A 21,213-nucleotide genomic window follows, 5' to 3' on the forward strand; every position below is an offset into this window, starting at 1 on the left:
TGTGTGAGGGTAATTTTTTAGTTTTGGAATTAGAAGAATGTCAACAAAGGGTAACAGGATTTCCACAAAAGAAACAACACCAAAAGAAGCTGAAGAGTAGCAGCAACAGATAATTGTTAAAAAAAGAAAATATTTCCCACAGCAACATGAAATCAACATAAAACCGACCGAAGAGATTAGAAGTTAATAATCACGCCTTTTCCAAGTTCTCGTCGTTCAGTTAGCATAAACCATTAGATACAATTAATTCACCAACACTTCCACTTGGCTATGAAGTTCACTTCATGTAAGCCAGTGCTTCAGAATAAAGCATTAACACGGACCTAACAACGTGAGATCTTTACAGGTACTGTATGTTTTACCCAAATGAACGTTTTAGTTAATAAAATTTCTGCTGTACAATTCACTCTATTAAACAAATAGTTGATTTGATTTTTACACATCACATATGTCGATTACATATTCCCTTCTCATTTCTTTTAATAATTGGCGTAGTAAAAGTTTTCTCGTTACTTCTGTAGCCGAGCTATGCTAATGATAAAGAGCGTCCCAGTTCACAGAATATTACCCAAATGAAATGGTTAATCCTGTAATGCAAAAAAATTTGAAGATCTTAGAGAAACGGAAAAGAACAGAGAAGAGGCAAGGAGGAATATTAACACCTGGTAGATCGAATGCTCAGTAAACTGCACTGGTAGCTGGAATGGGGGTGTGAGTTACTCATTTGGTAATTCAATTCTTAAGGCGTGGGATGGAAGAATATTTTGGAAACAATGAGCACACATCTGTTTATTTTTTTTTCCAGCTACCACTGGGCATTTGTGTATCTAGTTATAGTGGTGCCTGGGGGAAAAGAAATCGAGACAAGCTGCTCCAGAGTCCTCATTCTATGTTACGAAAAGTTAGCCAATGAATATATGAATTACAACAGTGTTCTTGGGATCAGGTGGTAATTAGATTTCATGTTGTAACTTGGATAATTTGGCAAAAAATACATAGTGCTGACAATTTATACGTTTACAAGTGTTACTGTCGGCAATCGTTGGTGATTTAAAAATGCTAGGCTTAGTCCAACCTTGGTGATTTGCATTGCCAAGACAGATAAACAAGTAATTTAGTTTTGGGTGAAAGAGTACTAGCTGCTTGTCATGAAACAATAATAGCCCTTCACTACCTTTTACAAGCTAGTTAGGCACGTCGTGCACCTGGCTGGAAAGACAAGGGGCAAGTTCACTACTGAGACTTATACTTGTTAAGTTAGAGGGACAAATTCTCATCTTTCAATAAATGTATGATTTTCTATAGTCCTACGGAAGTGAGGAAATATGTAATTGGTCTGACCTTAGAAAATCTTAAAGTATTAGAAACTGACGGATAAAGATGGCAACACAAAAAACTTTAGAGAGATAAATATGCAATTTCTAAGGAGAAAAGAGGTCAGTACTCGATATGGTGATGTGTAATAAATCATATCCACCTAAATCTCTTTCAGAGCTCTTTGGACAAGAAGTAACTCGACACATTACACATTCAAATGGAAAGGACCCATGGCAATTAAGGCGTATCTACAGAGGCATGTGTCAGGCAATACTTCTGTTACATGGCCATTTTTTTGTTCTCTTTACCCAAGTTCAAGTTGGAACTGGCTAAACTGGACACGCTGGAGGACCTAGAGCCAGGACGTTTGGTTCTTGGTGGTGGGGTGGGGGACATCTCTTGACCTTCTGAGGGGGAATCACCACACAGACACAAATTGAAACCATTTGCGCAGAATTACACAGATGTGCTTGGACTTGACAGAAAAAGTAAAACCATCAATAAGATATTCGAGTGTACTAATTGTATTATGGAAAAAGTAAAAATACTATGCTATATGTCAAAAAAATAATTTTGATAAAATATCTCACCTTAAGGGCAAATATCTAAAAAAAATCCATGCATGTAATAAAATTATTGAAATTAATTTCTGAGTACTAACATGAACCATTATTTTCCAGAAAATAAATCTAATCTTTAAAGCCTTACATAAGTAAAGAAATATCCTCTGAAATAGTATTAAAACCAACTATATCTTTTGTAATAAACGACCGTTATTTAAGAAAAACCAACAATAAAAGAAAATACTAACACATCTATTTATAATCCTATACCGTCACAGAAATCTCGTGTTTAAATATACTGCATGAGCCAACAGGGAGCAATGAAAAAAATCAGCACCTGAAGCCTTTGCGTATATTCTATATCTACAGACTGTTTTGTACCCTGAAGATGCAGATGTCAAATATACACGAATCCGCTAGGGACGATTTGTTTCACCCAAGTTAATAACGTTGGCTCATGGAGCGCTTAACTCTATATATATATATATATATATATATATATATATATATATATATATATATATATATATATATATATATACGTATATCCATATATATATATATATATATATATATATATATATATATATATATATATAGTATATAATATATATATATAGATATATATATATATATATATATATATATATATATATATATATATATATATATATATATATGATATATATATATATATATATATATATATATATATATATATATATATATCAATAAAAGGAGCCAATCAAAACGCAAAAAGGTAAAAAGTTAAAGTTATGGACTCCTTTTATTAGATGGAATTCTGTTTTAATAGAAAATATTTCACATATATAAAATATATACAACATATATATATATACTATAATTTATAACATTATATATATATATATATAATATACTTAATATATATCTATATAATATCTTATATATATATATATTATATAAATATAGATATATATATATAGATATCTATATAAAGATATACATGCATAAATTGACTCGCAACTCTGGGGTTTATCTTGTAAAGTTTACTGTCCCTAAAGGGATAGTTTAAAGCTGTTTTAATTTTGAAAAGACCAACGAGATACACCTTTAACCAAGAGGGTAAATTCAATCAATGTCACAACTTTAGATGTTGTAGGTATTTTGTTGAGGAGCTACAATATAGTAAAATAAGTTTTATATCCTGAAATCTGTACAACTCATAACAGATGCCATAGTCTGTTAAGTGATAAAATATCTCTTAATAAAACAAAAATTATCGGCAGTTAAAAATTTTTAAATGAGTTATGAACTTATATGTGCATGTTGCATTTCAATTATAAACAACTTTCAAAGTGAACTTCCAATTTTAATCGGCCTGATTTTTAAGCATAACTAAATTCTGCCCTAAGAAGCGAATCTATTTTAATATATATACATATATATATATATATATATATATATATATATATATATATATATATATATATATATAATATACGTATATATATGATATATGTATATAGTATGTATATACGTGTATATATATATATATATATATATATATATATATATATATATATATATATATATATATATATATATATATATACATACTATATTTATGAGCACGAAAAAATATGCAATTAGAAAAGAAAAAAAACCATCATTCCAATTTCTGCAAGGAATACCCTCATTATGCATAGCAGATACTTTTTTAAAACGTTACAAACTAAAACAAGTTGTCGTCATATCACACACCTTCTGAGGATGGAATTATTTTGGGGAATTTAATGGAATTCAGTTTATCAAATGTATTCTGTAAAGAGGAAAGCGTTTAAGGGGAAAATTCAGCAAAGAGAAGGGCGGAGATAGAAGTTTTTATGGGAGGAAGTTTTGTTTAACATAATGTCCTTTTGTTTGTGAAATGCAAAGGTGTTGGGTTGTTTGCCTAAAAACCTTGAGGAAGTTCTGCTTCCACAATGGCCTTCATATGTTACATTGAAAACCTTGAGAAGAGCTTTCCTCATTTATACCCTATCTTTGTTTACATTAGTGATGTAGGTGAGAGCAGCGACCCTGAACTTGAGAAACTATCATGGCAAAATAAGATTTTTAAAATTTCCAGACGTTGAGGTGGCTAAATATTGGTGGATCCAACTTACCTGGAGGTCTATTAATGGAATCGGTTTATTAATGGAAAGATCAATGGAACGAGCAACCTACTGCCCCTACGTGGTCCATCCTTTATTTATAATGATTGTGAATTGTAGATACACCAAAAGGAAAAGATTTGCAAACGCTAGAAAAGTGAAATATCACGTTTTTATAAATCATAAAAAAACGTATAAAAGTAAGACTAAGAAACAGCAACCACGCATCTAAACTACGTCTTAGGAAACAAACTCGTTTAACTATATCACACACACTTCCAATATAAAAAAAAATGTTACCAAATGCGGAATGAAAAGAAAGACAAACCTTTTCTATGAGCAAGAGGTGTGATCGTTCGAAAAAATGTCCGCATATAATGTTATACAAAATGGAATTGAATGGCTTTATAGTACGAATTCAAGACTGGTACATTTTAATTCCTTAATTCAAAATCTCAAATGAGATCCAAAGATTTAAGTGCCTGGGGATGAATTCTTTTCAAGAGCCCAGGAAAGTTAGGTTCATAATGTGAAAGACAAAACCAGAGCCGAAACTCACAAATGGTTTGGATATAAAAAACAAATTATCAACAGAAATATTTAGTTTGCTCGCAAGTTAAAAAATGGAATTCAATTTAGGCTACATATATACTATCCTGTAATTATAAATGCTATTCTAATGCCTGTAAGTCTGCAGGACAATCTAATTTACTCTAAACACACAGAGAAAGTACCAGCACGGAAACTGTTCCCTAAAGAAGAGAAATGTAATGAAAATATGTAAGCCGCAACCCTACCCCCTCCCTCCCCTCCCCCCTCCCCCTGGAAAACAGCTTCATAGGGACGTATCGATTCATCATCCGACTCCAATCCATTTCATTAAAAACCTGAAACTTAGAGAGTCGTTTTCCTGACAGTCAAGATCATAGAGGCGGGTCTGGGCATCAGGTTAACGCCCCACTTCTCATACAAGCTAAAGCTGAATCCACCTTCCTGAAGGAAGCCCTTCGACGAGGCAAAAGGAGACTCGGTCGTGGGGGAGTCTGGGTCGCTGGGAGAAGAAGCGTCACTGGTATTGGAAGGGTTTCGAACTCTGAGCCTCTGAATGCCATTGATGGTCTTCTCAAGAAAGTCGTGCGAGGAGGAGGAGGAGGAGGAAGGGGAAGATGGTGTAGGAAGAGTAGAAGATGATCGCGGAGGAGGAAGAGGAGGAAGAGCAAGGTGAGAAGGAGCAGACAGGTCTTTATGAGTGTTGTTGTTGTTGTTGTGTTGTTCTTTGTTGGCGTGGAGTAAATGATCAAGGAAGAGGCTTTTGACGCCGGATCTTCGTTTCCTCCTCCGTGGGGGTACTGGCGGTGGTGGTGGTGGTGGTGATGTTTTGACATCTGGGGTCTTAGGGCCTGTAGAGGGAACAACCGAGGAGCAGATCTAAAAGAGGGAACCTACTATGCGCCCGCTAACTACAACTACGTCATTACATCTACAAGTGCCAGTTATTTGAGCCCTTCTCTTTGAGTTAATGGCAATGCGCTCTACTAAAAAGAATGAGAATGATCCAGATAATGCGTTTAATAATACTGACTGACAAATCAAAATGTGACTTGAAAGTTACATATACAGAAATCAATATCCAAGCAAATGATGCCATGCAATAACATCAAATAAAGGAAAATAATTATGAAAATAACAAATGAAATTATGCACTGCGCACAAATAAAACGATCAAGATTCAAATGGAACAGAAAAATGAAAGCAATAAATGCCCAAAGCATCAAGCCAAAAGGAAATACATCATGCAAGTGCTGGAATTGCTAAGGAGTCTCAAAGTTTGTGAGTTACACAGCGCAGAAAATTAAGAAAAATGGCAAAACAGCTGATAGAGAATGGTTAATACAACGATTTCTTATTAGTAAATTAATCATATTTGTTTACGGAATAGCGTGATTGACAACTGTAAACCATAAATCTGGTAATACAACCAAGAAACGCCTTTGCACCTCCTTCAAAAGGGTAGAGAGTGTGCACTGGTTCATACGGAATAAAGAGACATTCATGCAACTATAGAGGTCCGAACATACCTGAGCCTACTGAAGGAGGTAAGGCTGGTGACCGACCTCCTCTCCTGGGTACACGAGGCGGTGGCATGGGTGGTTCTTCACTGTCCATAGAACCACCAATGTCCATCGACTCACCAGGGGAACCACTAAGCTCGATGGATCCTCCCGCAGACCCGCCGAGCTCTGTGAATTCTCCGGTACCCAGTAGGCGTTCCTGGTCATAAGAGTCCCCGCGCTCCATGGAACCTGACACCTCGTAGGAGTAACCCATTTTCTGGACACCATCTCGTGAACCTGGAACTCCCAGTGAAGTCTCGGATGTCCCTTGCTCTGCTGAGCTACTCAGACGACCGGATTGGTATCTTCCTTTGGCAGCATCGGATTCGAAGGACGATCCTCGTTCCATTGATGACCCAGCTTCAAAGGAGGGACCTCTCTCAAGTGAAGACTCGAGGTCATAGGATGCTCCCCTTTCTATGGAGGATCCAAGCTCATATGATGCTCCTCTCTCCAATGATGATCCCAGGTCATAGGAAGCTCCTCTCTCCATGGATGCTCCTAGTTCATAGGAATCTCCTCGCTCCATGGATGCTCCTAGTTCATAAGAGGCTCCTCTCTCCATGGATGCTCCTAGTTCATAAGAGGCTCCTCTCTCCATGGATGCTCCTAGTTCATAAGAATCTCCTCGCTCCATAGATGCTCCCAGTTCATAAGAAGCTCCTCTCTCCATGGATGCTCCTAGTTCATAAGAAGCTCCTCTCTCCATGGATGCTCCTAGTTCATAAGAAGCTCCTCTCTCCATAGAACCTCCATAATCCAAGGAATGACCCTTTTCACTGGAGCTACCGAGATCGAGCGACGATTCAACTTCATCTGATGCCCCCATTCCTTGGAGCTTTGCCTTCTCTACTGAGTCTGTTGCACCTTCAGATCCGATGTCCGAGCTTCCGTATTCAAAGGAGGAGCCTTCTTCTGTAAGAGATTCCAAAATTAGGATTCGTTTACCTTGTAAGGTAAAGATTCAAAGACTCCTGTTAACGTACTGTGCAAGATCCACTATTCAGGTGTTAACAGAAGTATATTATAGAATTGAATTAGATTGTCTTATGGAAACACTATACAGACGCTCCTTTACTTACGAACGTCTGTTCGTAAATTTGATTTGTTTGTAAGCCCAATTTGACATACGCAGATTCAATAAGTACAATACCTATTTATGTTTTTCATACTAAAACAATACTATAGTAGATTTACATCAACCGTGCATTTGATGTCTAAGCCAGTCCCTTACGACTCTCCTGATTGGCTGTTGATAAGCCAGTCACAGGGCTGGAGACTGTCTCTCTCGAGATCTCACATAGGCAGGATGTATGTTCCACCTCTCCTAGGGGATACATCTTTCAAAAGTATCCCTCAGGAGAGGTGGAACATACATCCTGCCTATGTGAACTCTCTCTCGAGAGAGAGAGTTTCCAGCCCTGTGACTGGCTTATCAACAGCCAATCAAGAGCGTCGTAAGGGACTGGCCTAGACAACAAATGCACGGTTGATGTGAATCTACTATAGTAATGTAATGTATTTTATTGGGTATTTTATTAATACGAATGATATATAAAACCTAAATACTTGAAGCAAATTATGATAATAATACAGTAAAGTACAGTTTTAATCTATGACCATAGGCGTTCGTATCTCTGAAAGTTCGTAAATTGAAAGTCAGAAGTAGAGGAGCGTCTACAAGATTTTGCTGGGGTAATACAAGTAACTTGTATCCGAAAAAAAGACCTATTCGAAATATTCAACATAACGCTGAAATATTAGATACCTTTAATGAGCGTAGCTGAATCTCTCGGCAGAGATGATCCCACAGCTGTAGTAGACTTGTAAGTTTCGAAATCAAATGACCTGAAAGAAAAATGAAGTAATTTTCTACATCAGATTCATTATATAGTGCCCTAATTCATACATTTTAGGTAGAATGTAATTTAAACACCTAAAATAATGCATGTTTTCAAAAAGCACCATTAATAAATTATATAAAATAAAAACTGCTATCTATACAGAATATGCATAAAATGTACAAAACAAAAAAATATGATTTTCTATTCAAATGTAATTGATATGGTGAGAAATATGGACAAATAAACCGTGTGCAATAAAGTTAAATTATTTTTTATATCTGTATGACCATATAATTAACTTATAGATAACAAACTTTCTGCAGTTATAAATCCTTTGGATGTCACGTATAATGAAGGTCTTATTTCTGACCATTACACTGTTAATTGCATTAAGACATTAAACGGGAAGAAAAGTTTTCTACACGAGATCTTTAGCTACAGATCTTAAAGGGCTATGAGAAAATGTGGCTAATGAGCATCACGTTACTGTACCTTTCCAGTCGAAACAAAATGGAATGAAAAGAAATCGAAAGTCGAATCTCGAAATAATGATCCCCTGATTAATAGATTTCTATTGGTATTTGACAGTGTCAACGCAAAGCAGTCTTAGTTAGAGTAAGATACCCAAATAGTAGCCGTAAAAAAATTAATTCATTTTTCACGGGTGCTATTTGTCAGTCCTTGACAACGGAAAACTGGTTGAGATGCTATTTCCAAAGAATGAGTCAGACACGTATGATAGCATAAGTGTTGTGCATTTCTCCAATGTATCTGATCTACTCTGCAATCCGTAAGTCAATCTGTGCGCTCACTGGGATAATGCACTGCCGCCAGAGTGCGATTCTGTACAGCACAAACAATTTTATCTTGAGCATCCATCGTCTAAATTCCTTTTCGGAATTTCCTAACAATTTTTTTTGCTAGAATGCCAGTTGCAATTCTATGAAATGCACGTTTCTACACACATAAATGGTCTTTTTTCTATTTTAAATCTCTAAGCTGTTCCTAGTACCTCATAACATTATTTGTGACGTTAGTACCAACAACAGCCTACCCTGGGCTCTCTCGAAGCCTTTTATGTGAACTCATGCTATGTGCACTTAGTATAATACCTGTGTCTTAGAAATGTAGCAGAAAGTTTGAGCACATTACCAACTTACTTAAGGGACATGAATGCAAGTGATAATAAAAAATTTTTAGAACGAAAAAAAGGAAACTGTGTACTTAACCTAACTCACACACACACACACAGATATAATATATATACCTACAATATATATATATATATATATATATATATATATATATATATATATATATGTATGTATGTATACTATATCTCTTCTTATTTACAACTCAGCATATACAAAATCTTTGTTACTATTTTTAATTCAAAAGTAGCTGTCCGTACAAAAGAAAGATGCTGGAATCTGCTATCATCAATCAAACCAACTATATGAACCTGTCAGGAGGACATTGGAAATCGGATGACACCGATGAGTTAATCCTTAGGCCTCTTCTCAAGTAGGGGTTCACGTACATACGACCAACAGACGAGTCGCCAGACGGGAGTTAATGAGTTCGGAAGACACCAGGGAATAGTTTAAATTCCATCCTTCCTGGGTCACCAATAGAGACTTACTGCCACACCTACATATGCTTTATATATATACTCTTGCAAAACATCCTATGTCCATATTTTACCAGTGATCAGGAATACAGAAGGAAGTATTTCAAATACTATATGGTTGCAACGTTCAAACAGCGTTTTATGGGCCTTTTATCTTCATATTGTACTGTTGTATTACAGTAAAAGACATTCATATATATATATATATATATATATATATATATTACATATATATATATATATATATATATATATATATATATATATATATATGTGTGTGTGTGTGTGTGTGTGTGTGTGTACACGCGCACACACACACACACACACACACAGAGAGAGAGAGAGAGAGAGAGAGAGAGAGAGAGAGAAATGCACTCTTTGTCAAGAAAAAACGAAAAGAACATACGTAACCACGATCATACTTTAACTGCTCAATCGTGAATAACCACCTTGTGGTAGATACACATCAACACCTATCATAAAGGCTCCTAAAAGCCTGCCTGGATAAAAGGGCCCTTCTGTTCCAACATCTCTCCGAGCGACCAAACCATTTGTAAACACTTCAATCCATCACTTCACAAATGCTAACTTTTCTTTATCATCACATCGTCTTTTATCATTTCCCAATCCTTCTCTCACTGCATACACTACGCAAACAAAAATTAACTTCAGCTGTTTCCATCATTTCTCTTCCACTCACAGTCAATATATACAATCTCCCAAACTATTTTTATACAGCAGGATTGGCTCTGGTTATATAAAAAATATTAATTATTATTATTACCTCTTAGTTATATATAAAAAAATAGTAATCATTTTTTTTTAAATTTCCAACTCATTCACTTGAATAACTGACTTTCTATGAGAGAGAGAGAGAGAAATCCTGTCCCATTAAAATCCGAACGTAGACGACTCATTAAATTTGAACTCCAGCCTCAACTGAAAGGGCAACAAAGACCAGATCTAGTGGAGAATGCCTTCCTTAATCCAGTCACACATTGACGTTAGCGTACTCAAAGTTAATGGTACTCAACTGAGCTCACTCTAAAATCTAAAACTTTGAACGAATACCAAGCCTCTCATCCGTATGAGTAAGCTCTTCTGTATTTGTATTATGTAAAAATAGGAAAAAAAAATCGCACTGAAAATACGATTGTGTCGGTGACCAGGGATTTTCTTTCCCTCTAGAGCCCCTGTTCCTGTTATGGAAAATAGCTTAATGGCGGAAAAATGTGCTCGTGGGTGTATATACGTGTGTTTAGTTAACATTGACCTCATGGGGGAATTTTCTCTTAATACCAGTGGTAAGAACTAAAATAGCTTGCCTGATGCATGGCAGTCAAACCTAGTCTAAAATTAAATTTTTTATCTAAAGCAATACTAAACAGTTTTGACAATTCCTTCATTTCATTTTCTTCCACAATATGTAATGCTCGTCTTACTGCTGTATTTCCTTGATTAATTGAAATTCCTTTTTCATAAGGAGCGCGTTTTCCATCAATTACGTCCCACATTCTTGGTGATGCTGGGCTTGTCTTGGTAGCCACATTCCAGCTTTGAACATTTTTAACATGAACGTCAGAGAGAATTCCTTACGAAAACGGCTCTTGATATCGGCAACACTGTCGAAATCTTTTGAAGTCCCAACTTCCCATTTTGAAAGATCACGGGTCGGACTGTAGATCTCGATTCTTGAGTGGATCTCCTGCTCTGATAAGCCAACGGTCAACTACCTCGGTATCGTAGCAATGGCAGCCATAATTTTGATTTATTGAACCTACATAACACAGTGGTTTTTATCAAATGACAAAGATTCGAGTCCGTGAATAACAGTTCTCCCTTTTAAAATCCCTTTGGGCCATTGAAATTAGTCTGCTGTTAAAATTAAATGACTTATTATCAAAACTGCTAGCATTTGGAGCTTTAGGAAAGTAAGTATGTTGTTAAAACTCAAAGTCCAAGTACAGTGTAATTTCTTGAGTAATGTCATGCCCATTTCTAACGACCGGCGCAGTGATGGTGGGGTTATGTCAAAATCCAAGATTCTAAACATTGGTACCTCTGATTATTCAGAAACAATCTTAAGCTAAAGAATATAACACTTCGTAAGTTATCACGCAGAAACAACAACTGACAATTGTTACGAGAAGCTAAGACAACGATTTGAATTGTAGTAGTGGAGTGTCGTTTTTACGTTGCATGGAACCAGTAGTTATTCAGCAACGGGACCAAAGCCTATACAACGGCTTTACGTGACTTCCGAACCACGTCGAGAGTGAACTTCTATCACCAGAAAGTTACAGATTTGAGGCCTTTGAGACGTCGTATGAATTCTGGTAAGTCAGAGCTAGATCTATCACGAATGAATCGTGCGAAATCCTCTCTCAACCTTAAATGTTCATTCCAAGTTTCCGTGAAACTTTTATATTAAAACTAGTTTTCAGTCTAACTCAGAAACGATTGCAAGTGGATTTGACACATAATACACGAAAAATCCTCATCCTTTGATACATCACTGATGAAGATGTTAAAGTGAGAACTCTTCCTGATTTGCCACTGCGGTGGCCGGGTAGTAAGGTCATGAACTGATGAGTGTGTTGTAAAGACAGTTTTCGGGTTAATCAACCAGCAAGCCATCATCCTAGATTGAATGGCACGAGCTTCCCAGTAGTCAAAACCAGTGGAAAATTAACAAGATGAGATATCTCACTATTCACAAGCTCCATCAAACCGTTCCGCTATTACACGTAGTATTTGTTAAGTCTTCGTACGATAGTTCATGATTATTTATTGAACGTTCAATTCGTAGTATTGGTATGCCGCTACACATGAGAAGAACCGCGTCAAAAATGTGACATGCGACTGAGCAATTAATGGTGAAGTTTATCGTCAGTGCTTAAAAAAAAAAAGCATCATACTCCCCATAAAAGCCTAGCCATAGTTAGCTTACCTAGACACAACAATAATGGACCATAAAAATCTCTTCAAATTAGTTCCGCTAAAGAAAAGGAATCTACTGTCGACTGCCGTGCCGAAAATGACAGAAAAATGTTTGAAAACTTGACTTGAAATCGCACTAAAACTTTAATTGGCTTGTAACAATTTTCTACTAATCTTGAGGGAAAAAAACAAAATAATCTCATCCTCTGAAATACCTAACTATTTTGGTGTAACTCAAATTCTGTCTATTGCAAGCCATCCATTAACATTTTATTTTCGAGTTTATGTAAAATTCTATGTAATAAAAGTACCTACACAATCAAGTTCTAGTTGAAACTGCTTACTCTGGCGTATCCATCCATGCCTTACACTAATATTAAAAACTGCACATTTTAACAAATACTATATACTTCGTTTAGTTAAAGCTGGAAATTAATCAACCATTCCTTCCGAAACATTACTCTCATTAGATTTTGATTGCTTTTGTTAGCTTATGTCAACTTTAAAAAGAATACTTTAACATTCATCATGTCAATTACAGTAATTGACACTTGAAATATCTCGCAGTCATTAACTTTTTGCTCAATTCCCGTCATGTTAAGTTAATGTTCATTCTACTTTTAACAAATTACACCTTTATAAAATATAATTTTCTATTACATTACAAACCGCCCAAGCTGAGAAACAAAGGATATTTACATCATCATTCCTCCTGGTCCCGGTCTTCACATAAGCCTTTTCGCCGTGATTATCTGGATCTGGCTAAATATTATACAGAGAAGATGATTCCGGTAACGGGGAAAACTATCAATCATGAATGATGCAAGGCACAAACAACGCATTGCAACTATCCGAATGATTCTATGAAACAATCGTACTGAGATAAACGACCTTTTGAACGACCAGACTAACTTAATAAGGACATCTAAAATCGTATTACAGCAGGCCTTAACCTTAATACATATGAAACCAAGTTTTGCACAAATAAATATCTTTTTTACACATACATTTCAGCTTTTCCAATTCTCCGCTCATACGGATACAGTGTCCAAGTAATTGGACATAAATGTTTGTACCGCTCAAACTTACCATCAGCCAAATACACAGATTATCCGTAAGCCAAAAGGCGCAGTCTGCTTCCTTGTGTCAGTATATACACACATAGATCGCCTTAAGTCAAAAGAGACAGTACATCCATCCTTACGTCCTTAGACACGTATAAAAACATTACTCAAAAGATACATACAGCATCTATGAGGTACACCATACGTCTGAGGATCAGAAGATATATTCAAAATTCATAAGTCAAAAGATAGATACAACTTGAATATATCAGAATATTCATGTATAATCAGTTAGTGAAAAGATTTATACAACAGCCATAAGTGAGATGTAAACAGCATCCATAAATAATTATACACAGCATCCACTTGTCAGTACATACACACATGGCTCAAACGTCAAAAGATATACACAGCACCTAAACACCCAGAGAACCAAATAATCCATTAAGTATATATATATATATATATATTATATATATAGATATATATAATATATATATATATATATATATATATATATATATATAGATCCATACGTCAGCAGACACTCTCAACAACCATAGCTTGATAGACATACACAGCGTCCATGTCTAAAAATTCATAACATTCATGAATCCACATATTATTATATAAATAAATAATATTCATAACCCATAATACTTAAGCACTCTTCACACATTCACACATCTTTTTCAATATACTCAGAAAGCTTAATTCTCAACAACAATGATAAAAGCAAACAGAAGAAATAAAACATCTATAAATAAAACTTGCAAGATACAACAGAACATGTGTACGTATGTACTACAAAAGAGGAAGAAGGCGGATGAGAGTTGAAATGAGTTATGGTAAAGGTAGGCTTTCTGAGTATAGTTATTATTATTTCAAAAGTATAGTTATTTTTAGTTAATATATTAGTCTACTGCAAGAAAATAAAGAGAATAAAAAGCACTATACTACGAAAACCTACTTTATTACAGAATAAACTCTAGTACATGTACCAATGGATTATAATAGTAACTGATTTTACAAAACAGAATTTCCTTTTACAAAATAAGTAGAAATTTGAATTTAGAGGAAAAAGCAACTGAGAATCACTACTGCCACAAATTTGTCGAAATTAGGAATGTCAAATTGAAAAAAGTTGAGCCACATCTCATCCGCCCAATGAAATAGTACTTCAATAAAGCAACAGAAAATTCAAATGCTCATATAACTCTATATCTTCATGCCTCAGTGATGGATAAATGAAAAATATAAAATTAGGAATTAAACTTAAAAAAATAAGCTTTATAATAAATAACTTATGCTTCCGTATACAGTATCTAATTACAGTAAGTATGATTTGTAAGAATTTCATTTTCACAGAGAGAGAGAGAGAGAGAGAGAGAGAGAGAGAGAGAGAGAGATGAATTACATCAGTATTTGCTACTATACATTGTATAATGACTTGTATGTGTGTGCTTCATACTCAGTGTATATAAATTAATACTATCATAAAATTTGTAAATGAACATCATATAATTCAGTTATGAAAAAGAAATAAATAAGATCTAAACTTAATAATATAAAGAAAATACAAAATTACAAAAATTAGGATCTACACAGATAAGCAGAATGTACAAAACAATATAAAGAATCTTCTACAGACATTTCAGGTCTCGGATTTGTTCCCAATCCTGGTAGTCAATATATTTCACGAAATGCTTCAAACTATTTACATTTCTTGAAATCTTACAAAAATTTTTAGATAATGACATATCACAAAATGCTCCGAAACCATTCTAGCATGTCATGAAATGTTTTGTTTGTGGGCACTTCGTGAAATGTTCAACCTATCTTACCTCATGAAATGCTTTAGGCTTCTAATGTTTCACGAAATGCTTGAGATCATTGCTTACACTTGATGAAATACTCATGAAGTCTAAGTAATGACGTGTAATTCATGAAATGGTTTGAACTGTCTTCCTTTCATGAAATACCTTTGAACCATTCCTCGGATTTCATGAAACAGCCGAATGAACTCACATTCTAATCAGTGAGGAATGATGATGCGAGTTACGCACTCTAAAAAAATCTATATAAAAACTAAATAATTTTGCCCTTGAAACTACAAGCAAAATGAGTTACGTCCATCAGAGAGCGATAGCTTTCTGGGTTTAACAAACATTATGAATTCTAAGCTTAAATTAAAACACACTACTAAAGAAACTAAGTTAAAAGTGTTAGTCACTCTAAGCCTAGTTGATACACGATAATTACTAGACTAAAATTAGCGTTAATTTTGTATGTCCACACAGACTGTCACATCTTCACACATCTCAGAAGGCTATAGGACTGAGATTTCGTCAATATATCACAGTGGCTGAGAACATAAACACCATACGATCTGAAGATCCACCCATTCATAGTCCCAATGCTGAATTCCTGTACTGTACTACAATGCCATATATGTTAATCCACTCGTTCTATCTGTGTTTATTACAGCATGTTTATATATGTTCCATCAATACTTCTGAAAGCAAATTAAACACAACCTACGTTGGGGGGAGGTCCCCATTATCATTAAATATAAAACTGGATATTTCACGGGAAATCAAGAGGTCTTATTCGGTTTTCCTAGCCTAAACAATCAAGTTCAACCAGCAATATCGAAATTGTAGCTAACGATGGGTTCAAGCTTTATGACAATCCACTCAAAGTATCATGATCAGTACAGCTAGGAGTGAATATGAAAGCCAAGCACTTGTATTCCAGTAATTTATGAATTGAAAAATCTCTGCTTATGAATTCAAACTGAATGACTCAGAGATTTATGATGTTTGACTTGCTCATATAGCCCTCTCAATACAACTCACATCATGAAAAGCAAAGGTCTGGAAAACTATCAGTAGAATAAAATCATACACTTTAGCTGGGGCCTAGTGACTGACTGATAATGTAATATGAAAGCGCTGTACACCAAGACAGCATAGAAATTAGAGCAACATTGAAATTCTGCCTAACACCACCTATAAATCCCATAACATTTTGTCACTCTTGAAACTAAATTGCAACTTTAAATAAATAAAAACATTACTGTAAGGTTATTAAAAGTGTTTTTTAAATTACTGTAACTGCAAGATCATGTTCCTAATGTTTGTTATTTTTTTCTGAAATACGAACGAGTATCCTTGCAAACTACCCTCTTTCAAGGAATAAGCCAGTTGTTTTCCCCTGACCTTAAATGTTCTACAAATTCACAAAGGGTGTTTTCACAAACAAATCTACTTCTGATCTGGATTGAATCTCTGTCCAAGGTTAGAAACTAAGGAACCAAGATCACCTATCAGATCTTTTAGCTCGACCTTTGAAGTGTGATGCTGTTCCTTTGGCACCTCCTTTTGTGACGAGGAAGGTGACAATATACCTGAGCCAAGAGTGTTCATGGTGACATCTTCATTTTCTAGGCATCTACTCATTATCTCTTCCAAATGATCAATTCGCTTCAAGATCGATGGCTTAATGTGAATTTGGTCCTCTGGTTGGAAGACATCAGCTACACTCTCTCGCCCACTGCTGCTGCTGTCCTCTCCCTCACTAAGGGCTTTCTCAATTTCTATCATTGAATGAGAACGTAAACTTTTGCCAAAGGAAGCTGATTTCTTGATGTCTGCTGCCTCTTCCTTAGAATGCACTGAGGAGGAGGAAGAAGAACCATGGTCTCCAACCACGCTTGCAGTCTTTTCAAAGAACTTGGCAACATTGTCAGCGCTAAGTGTCCTACTGCGTTCATTCATGCTGCTGACAATGCCTTCTAAATCACTAATCAAGTTTCGCAGTTCACTTCGACTCACATCTACACGAGAGCTTGAGCCAGCTCTGGATAAAGATGTGACAGGTGCAGCAGCACCTTCTTCCTCAGTAGATTCCATCTCATACAGAGCAGCATCTTCATTTTCAAGGCACCTGTAAACAAGGTCTTCAAGAAGATTGATTCTTGCTGTTATGGCTTTATTGATCTTTGGTTCCCAAGAGGCATGTTTGTCATCACCACTGGTCTCTTCTGTACTTCCAGATGACTCCAGTTTCAAATGGTCATCTGATTTACCTGAGTCATGGCTCATCTGGCCCAGTTTTGAGCTCGTACTTGAATGACTAACCTGCTTAATGGGGGTTGTGGCTGATGCAAGGGTAGGCTGATAAAATACAGTTATTTCTTCAAAACTCTGGGGAGATGTTATTTGGCAATAATTTTGTAATGTAGATTGTGGAGAAAGATACAACGCATTTTCAGACATAAAGGTCTGGTTGTTGAACTGAGGATAATCCGATATAAACGATGCTGAAGGGTTGTATGGAGGAGATGTGATCTGAACCATCTGTTGATATGGAAGAACACTTCCACATACGTCATCATCATCTTTAAAGATCTCAGCTTCATTACCTGTGACTTCTTCACTCTGTATAGATCCAATTTCCTCATCAATTGTTTCATCGTTACTGAAGGTCCTCAGTCTACATTTAGATCCATCTCTTGGTCTAGACGACTCCTCTGATTCTGTCTCATCTGAATCCTCATCTGCATTTGCTGCTAAAGCATTGATATTACCTAAATGCGTCATGCTAGCTAAACCACCACAAATAATCCTGAACTTCTGTGCAATTGCAACCCTAGCCGTCCAAGGCTCACCTGAAGTAGTTGTGGAGGAAGAGGTGGAATCTGAGGATGGAGCTGATGTTGCCAAGCTCTGTGACTTACTTTTGCTAGAACCATGTGTATCCAATGGGATGGATGAAATGCCTTCACCAGTACCAGCACCAGTACCCTGTAATGTGCTACATGTCTCTCTCAAAGCATGTTGTGTTCCATCAGTGAGAACAGAAGGGGAGCCTATAGTACCAGAGGGATGGGTACTCCAAGATTTGCTGGCAGTATCTAATGGTATTGATGTGATTCCTTCTCCTGTTTCTCCCTCAGCAGGTTGCGCAGTATCACGACTCTCATGAACAGCATGATCAGCATCATCAGTTCCCTTTGATGGAGAGTAGACTATAGTGTCAGTGTCAGAATCTTCTTGTAAACTAGTATCTTCACTGCTCTGTGGATCTCCATCAGCAGCATTATCCGGCTGTTTAACTGAACAAGAATAAAAATCTGGTGGCATTTCAATTTTGTCTTTCATTTGTTCATAGTAAAGATTCATATCTGACTGGTCTACAGACCTTAAGCGAGAGCTAAGCGAGGTATTGCTAAATATTTTCATGCTTGCAGACTGCAAGGAATCTCCGGTACTTAAAATGTTCCGACCAACTGTAGCCATTGGAAACTGGAATGTTGGATTAATTGCTGCTGCCTGAGGCGTGGAATGGAAGGTGGCGTAATAAATAGGACCACTTTGATAACTAACAGGAGCAGGGGGAGGAGGGAATAATCTTCTACTGGAATCTTCTGTACTGGGAATGACTGGAGAAACTGAATGTTCTAGTGGAGGACTTTTACTGCTGCTTGGAGAACTTTCATCATCTGTTTCTAGACCTATGACAGACCCTAAGTAATTTACTTTTGAACACCCATTGCTCACAAATCCTAAATGATAACTTGGATTTGGATTACCTAGCACCTTTGGTACTGATGAGGCCATTGGAAGTACTGTTTTGCTACCAGCAGTTCCTACATACTTCACTGTAGATTCGGAAGAGTATTCAGAAGTCGAATCTGGACTACTTCCTACCTCAGTATCACTATCATCACTTCTGAAAGCAATTAATGATTGATTTGCTATCGTTTTTAGAATTTTCTGCCTTTGTTCTTCTACAGTTAATTGTCTATCTTCACAACTCCTTTTCATGCTGGAAATTCCTGGAGCCATTCCAGTATGCAATAAAGTGACTGGCTTTCCAGAACCTACACCTGAGCTACTTCCACCACTATCTGGGTTCCTTGTAGTGTCAGGATTTCTAGGATCTACCCTTTTTCTCCCTTCAGCAATCTCAGGCTTCCTGTTTACCTGGACATCTGTGTCTTGTGCAAAGGCAATAAAACCCTGGTCCCCTACCATGCCCTGATACACTTGATTCATGTCATAAACAGTGTCATTGGTTCCCCGAATTCCAAAGTGTACAATTTGTTGACTATCTATACCCTGAGAGACCCGACTAGCACTCCTTAGATTACCACTCAAGCCTTCGGCACTTAGATTTACCGTCTCATGTAAACTACGTGCACTTTGAACAACCTGATCTAAGCTATCCCTAAGACAACCAGCAGGATTCCCGTACCCGCTCGGGCTCTTGGTCTCGTCGATGAGGACTGGCTCGCACTCTTCACCGGGATCTGAAACGCCATAGGCATTTTCAGCTTTGACTCTGAAGCGATACTCAGATCCCACGATGAGTTCACTCAGCTGGGTCCAAGTGATGCGTGAAGAAGCCCCCTTAAGCCATACATCCCAGCCCATCTGTGGAAGATAAGGTTTTAAGGATACTTGGGTGACGTATAGGAAATTTATCACAAATGCAAGAGAAGATGGCATTTAACCAATAGTTAAGCAAAAAGGGTAATTAATAATTAACTTGAAAGTATGTTAAGTAAATTCTGTTAATTAAAAGCTAGTAAAAATCACTTAATCAAACAGGTTGCAAAAATTAGTTCATCTATTGAAAATATACTATAAAATGAACACAAACTTGATCCTGCTCTAAAAAAAACATAGATAGTAAATGTTACGAAAGAAAGTCATACTTTCTTCTTAAACACCAAAAGAAGCTTTGCAAAAATTAACAGAATTTCAACGGAAAAGTAACGCAACGGGACTTCTGCTAAACCTACCATCAAGACATTATATCCTAGGATTTATGGAATGCAACAGAATGCGCATTATTAAAATAATATGGCAGAGCAACTACTCTGAAGATATTTGTTCAGTACAGTATAAGAAACTTTAAACTTATCGGAAGGCTTTACTTAAACTTATGTGCGAACTATTATTCTGACTTACTTGAAAAGAAGACAAAAACAAAATTTTGAAGTACAAGAAGACAACAACAGAAAAACAAGAATCACAAATGGAAACGTATAGATACATTAGTCATCTACATTTTTACTGTCTATCAGGTTCAAAATGTTCATAGTTCTACACTCGTTCTTGAACTTGAATTTGAATTGTCTATCGTTCGACAAACTCCGTTCAAAGAGGGCACAAACTATGCAAGAAGTGTCAGCAGTAAAGACATCCAGTGCACAGTGAAACATTTACATCGGAATCACACATACCCTGAAGTACTCTACAATGTAGTTGGAGATCCTGCAACCACCATCGTCCTGCGGAGGATCCCATCTCAGAGTAACAGACTGCCCGGTGATGTCAGTTACCACGGGCATGCTAGGAGGATCTGGGCGGTCTGTTGAAGTAATCGGAATAGCGGCATGAGTTACTGCTATGAGCTTTACGTAAAGGTCTCGAATAAAAATGTTTCATTTTGGGAATGTCAACCGAAAACCTAATTTCTTTGTAGGCCTAAGTAATTTTTATTCCATGAACATCGAAAAACTTAACTGTACTCTGGTAATGTCATTAGAAGGTCTATATCTCTTATGATAATATATATATTTAAGACATATTTT

The 21,213-nt window shown here is 36.3% G+C and overlaps 2 protein-coding genes across 4 annotated transcripts in view; both read right to left on the reverse strand.

The window, feature by feature from the left end:
• LOC135215381 (titin-like) overlaps positions 1-21,213 on the reverse strand; it is a 212,409-nt gene that overhangs the window by 105,458 nt on the left and 85,738 nt on the right. For 2 of the 3 annotated variants that reach the window (XM_064249982.1, XM_064249963.1), the window contains 5 exons: positions 20,863-20,990; positions 19,869-20,047; positions 7,898-7,977; positions 6,094-7,044; positions 1,626-1,724 (listed from right to left, as the gene is read on the reverse strand). In XM_064249982.1, coding sequence (XP_064106052.1) covers positions 1,626-1,724; positions 6,094-7,044; positions 7,898-7,977; positions 19,869-20,047; positions 20,863-20,990 — 1,437 coding nt within the window. The remainder of the gene's footprint in view (positions 1-1,625; positions 1,725-6,093; positions 7,045-7,897; positions 7,978-19,868; positions 20,048-20,862; positions 20,991-21,213) is intronic. The other variant, XM_064249973.1, reaches the window with a different exon arrangement.
• LOC135215396 (uncharacterized) lies at positions 14,569-19,862 on the reverse strand. The gene has a single exon (XM_064249994.1). The coding sequence runs from the start codon at positions 19,667-19,669 to the stop codon at positions 16,874-16,876; it is 2,796 nt and encodes a 931-aa protein (XP_064106064.1). The 5' UTR covers positions 19,670-19,862; the 3' UTR covers positions 14,569-16,873.

This window comes from Macrobrachium nipponense, chromosome 19, assembly GCF_015104395.2.
Source record: "Macrobrachium nipponense isolate FS-2020 chromosome 19, ASM1510439v2, whole genome shotgun sequence".
Taxonomy (NCBI): Eukaryota; Metazoa; Arthropoda; class Malacostraca; order Decapoda; family Palaemonidae; genus Macrobrachium; species Macrobrachium nipponense.

What these genes read in the sequence shown, in the direction of transcription:
- LOC135215396 (XM_064249994.1), bottom strand. Translation starts at nt 19,669, where the DNA reads ATGAATCAAGTGTATCAGGGCATGGTAGGGGACCAGGGTTTTATTGCC.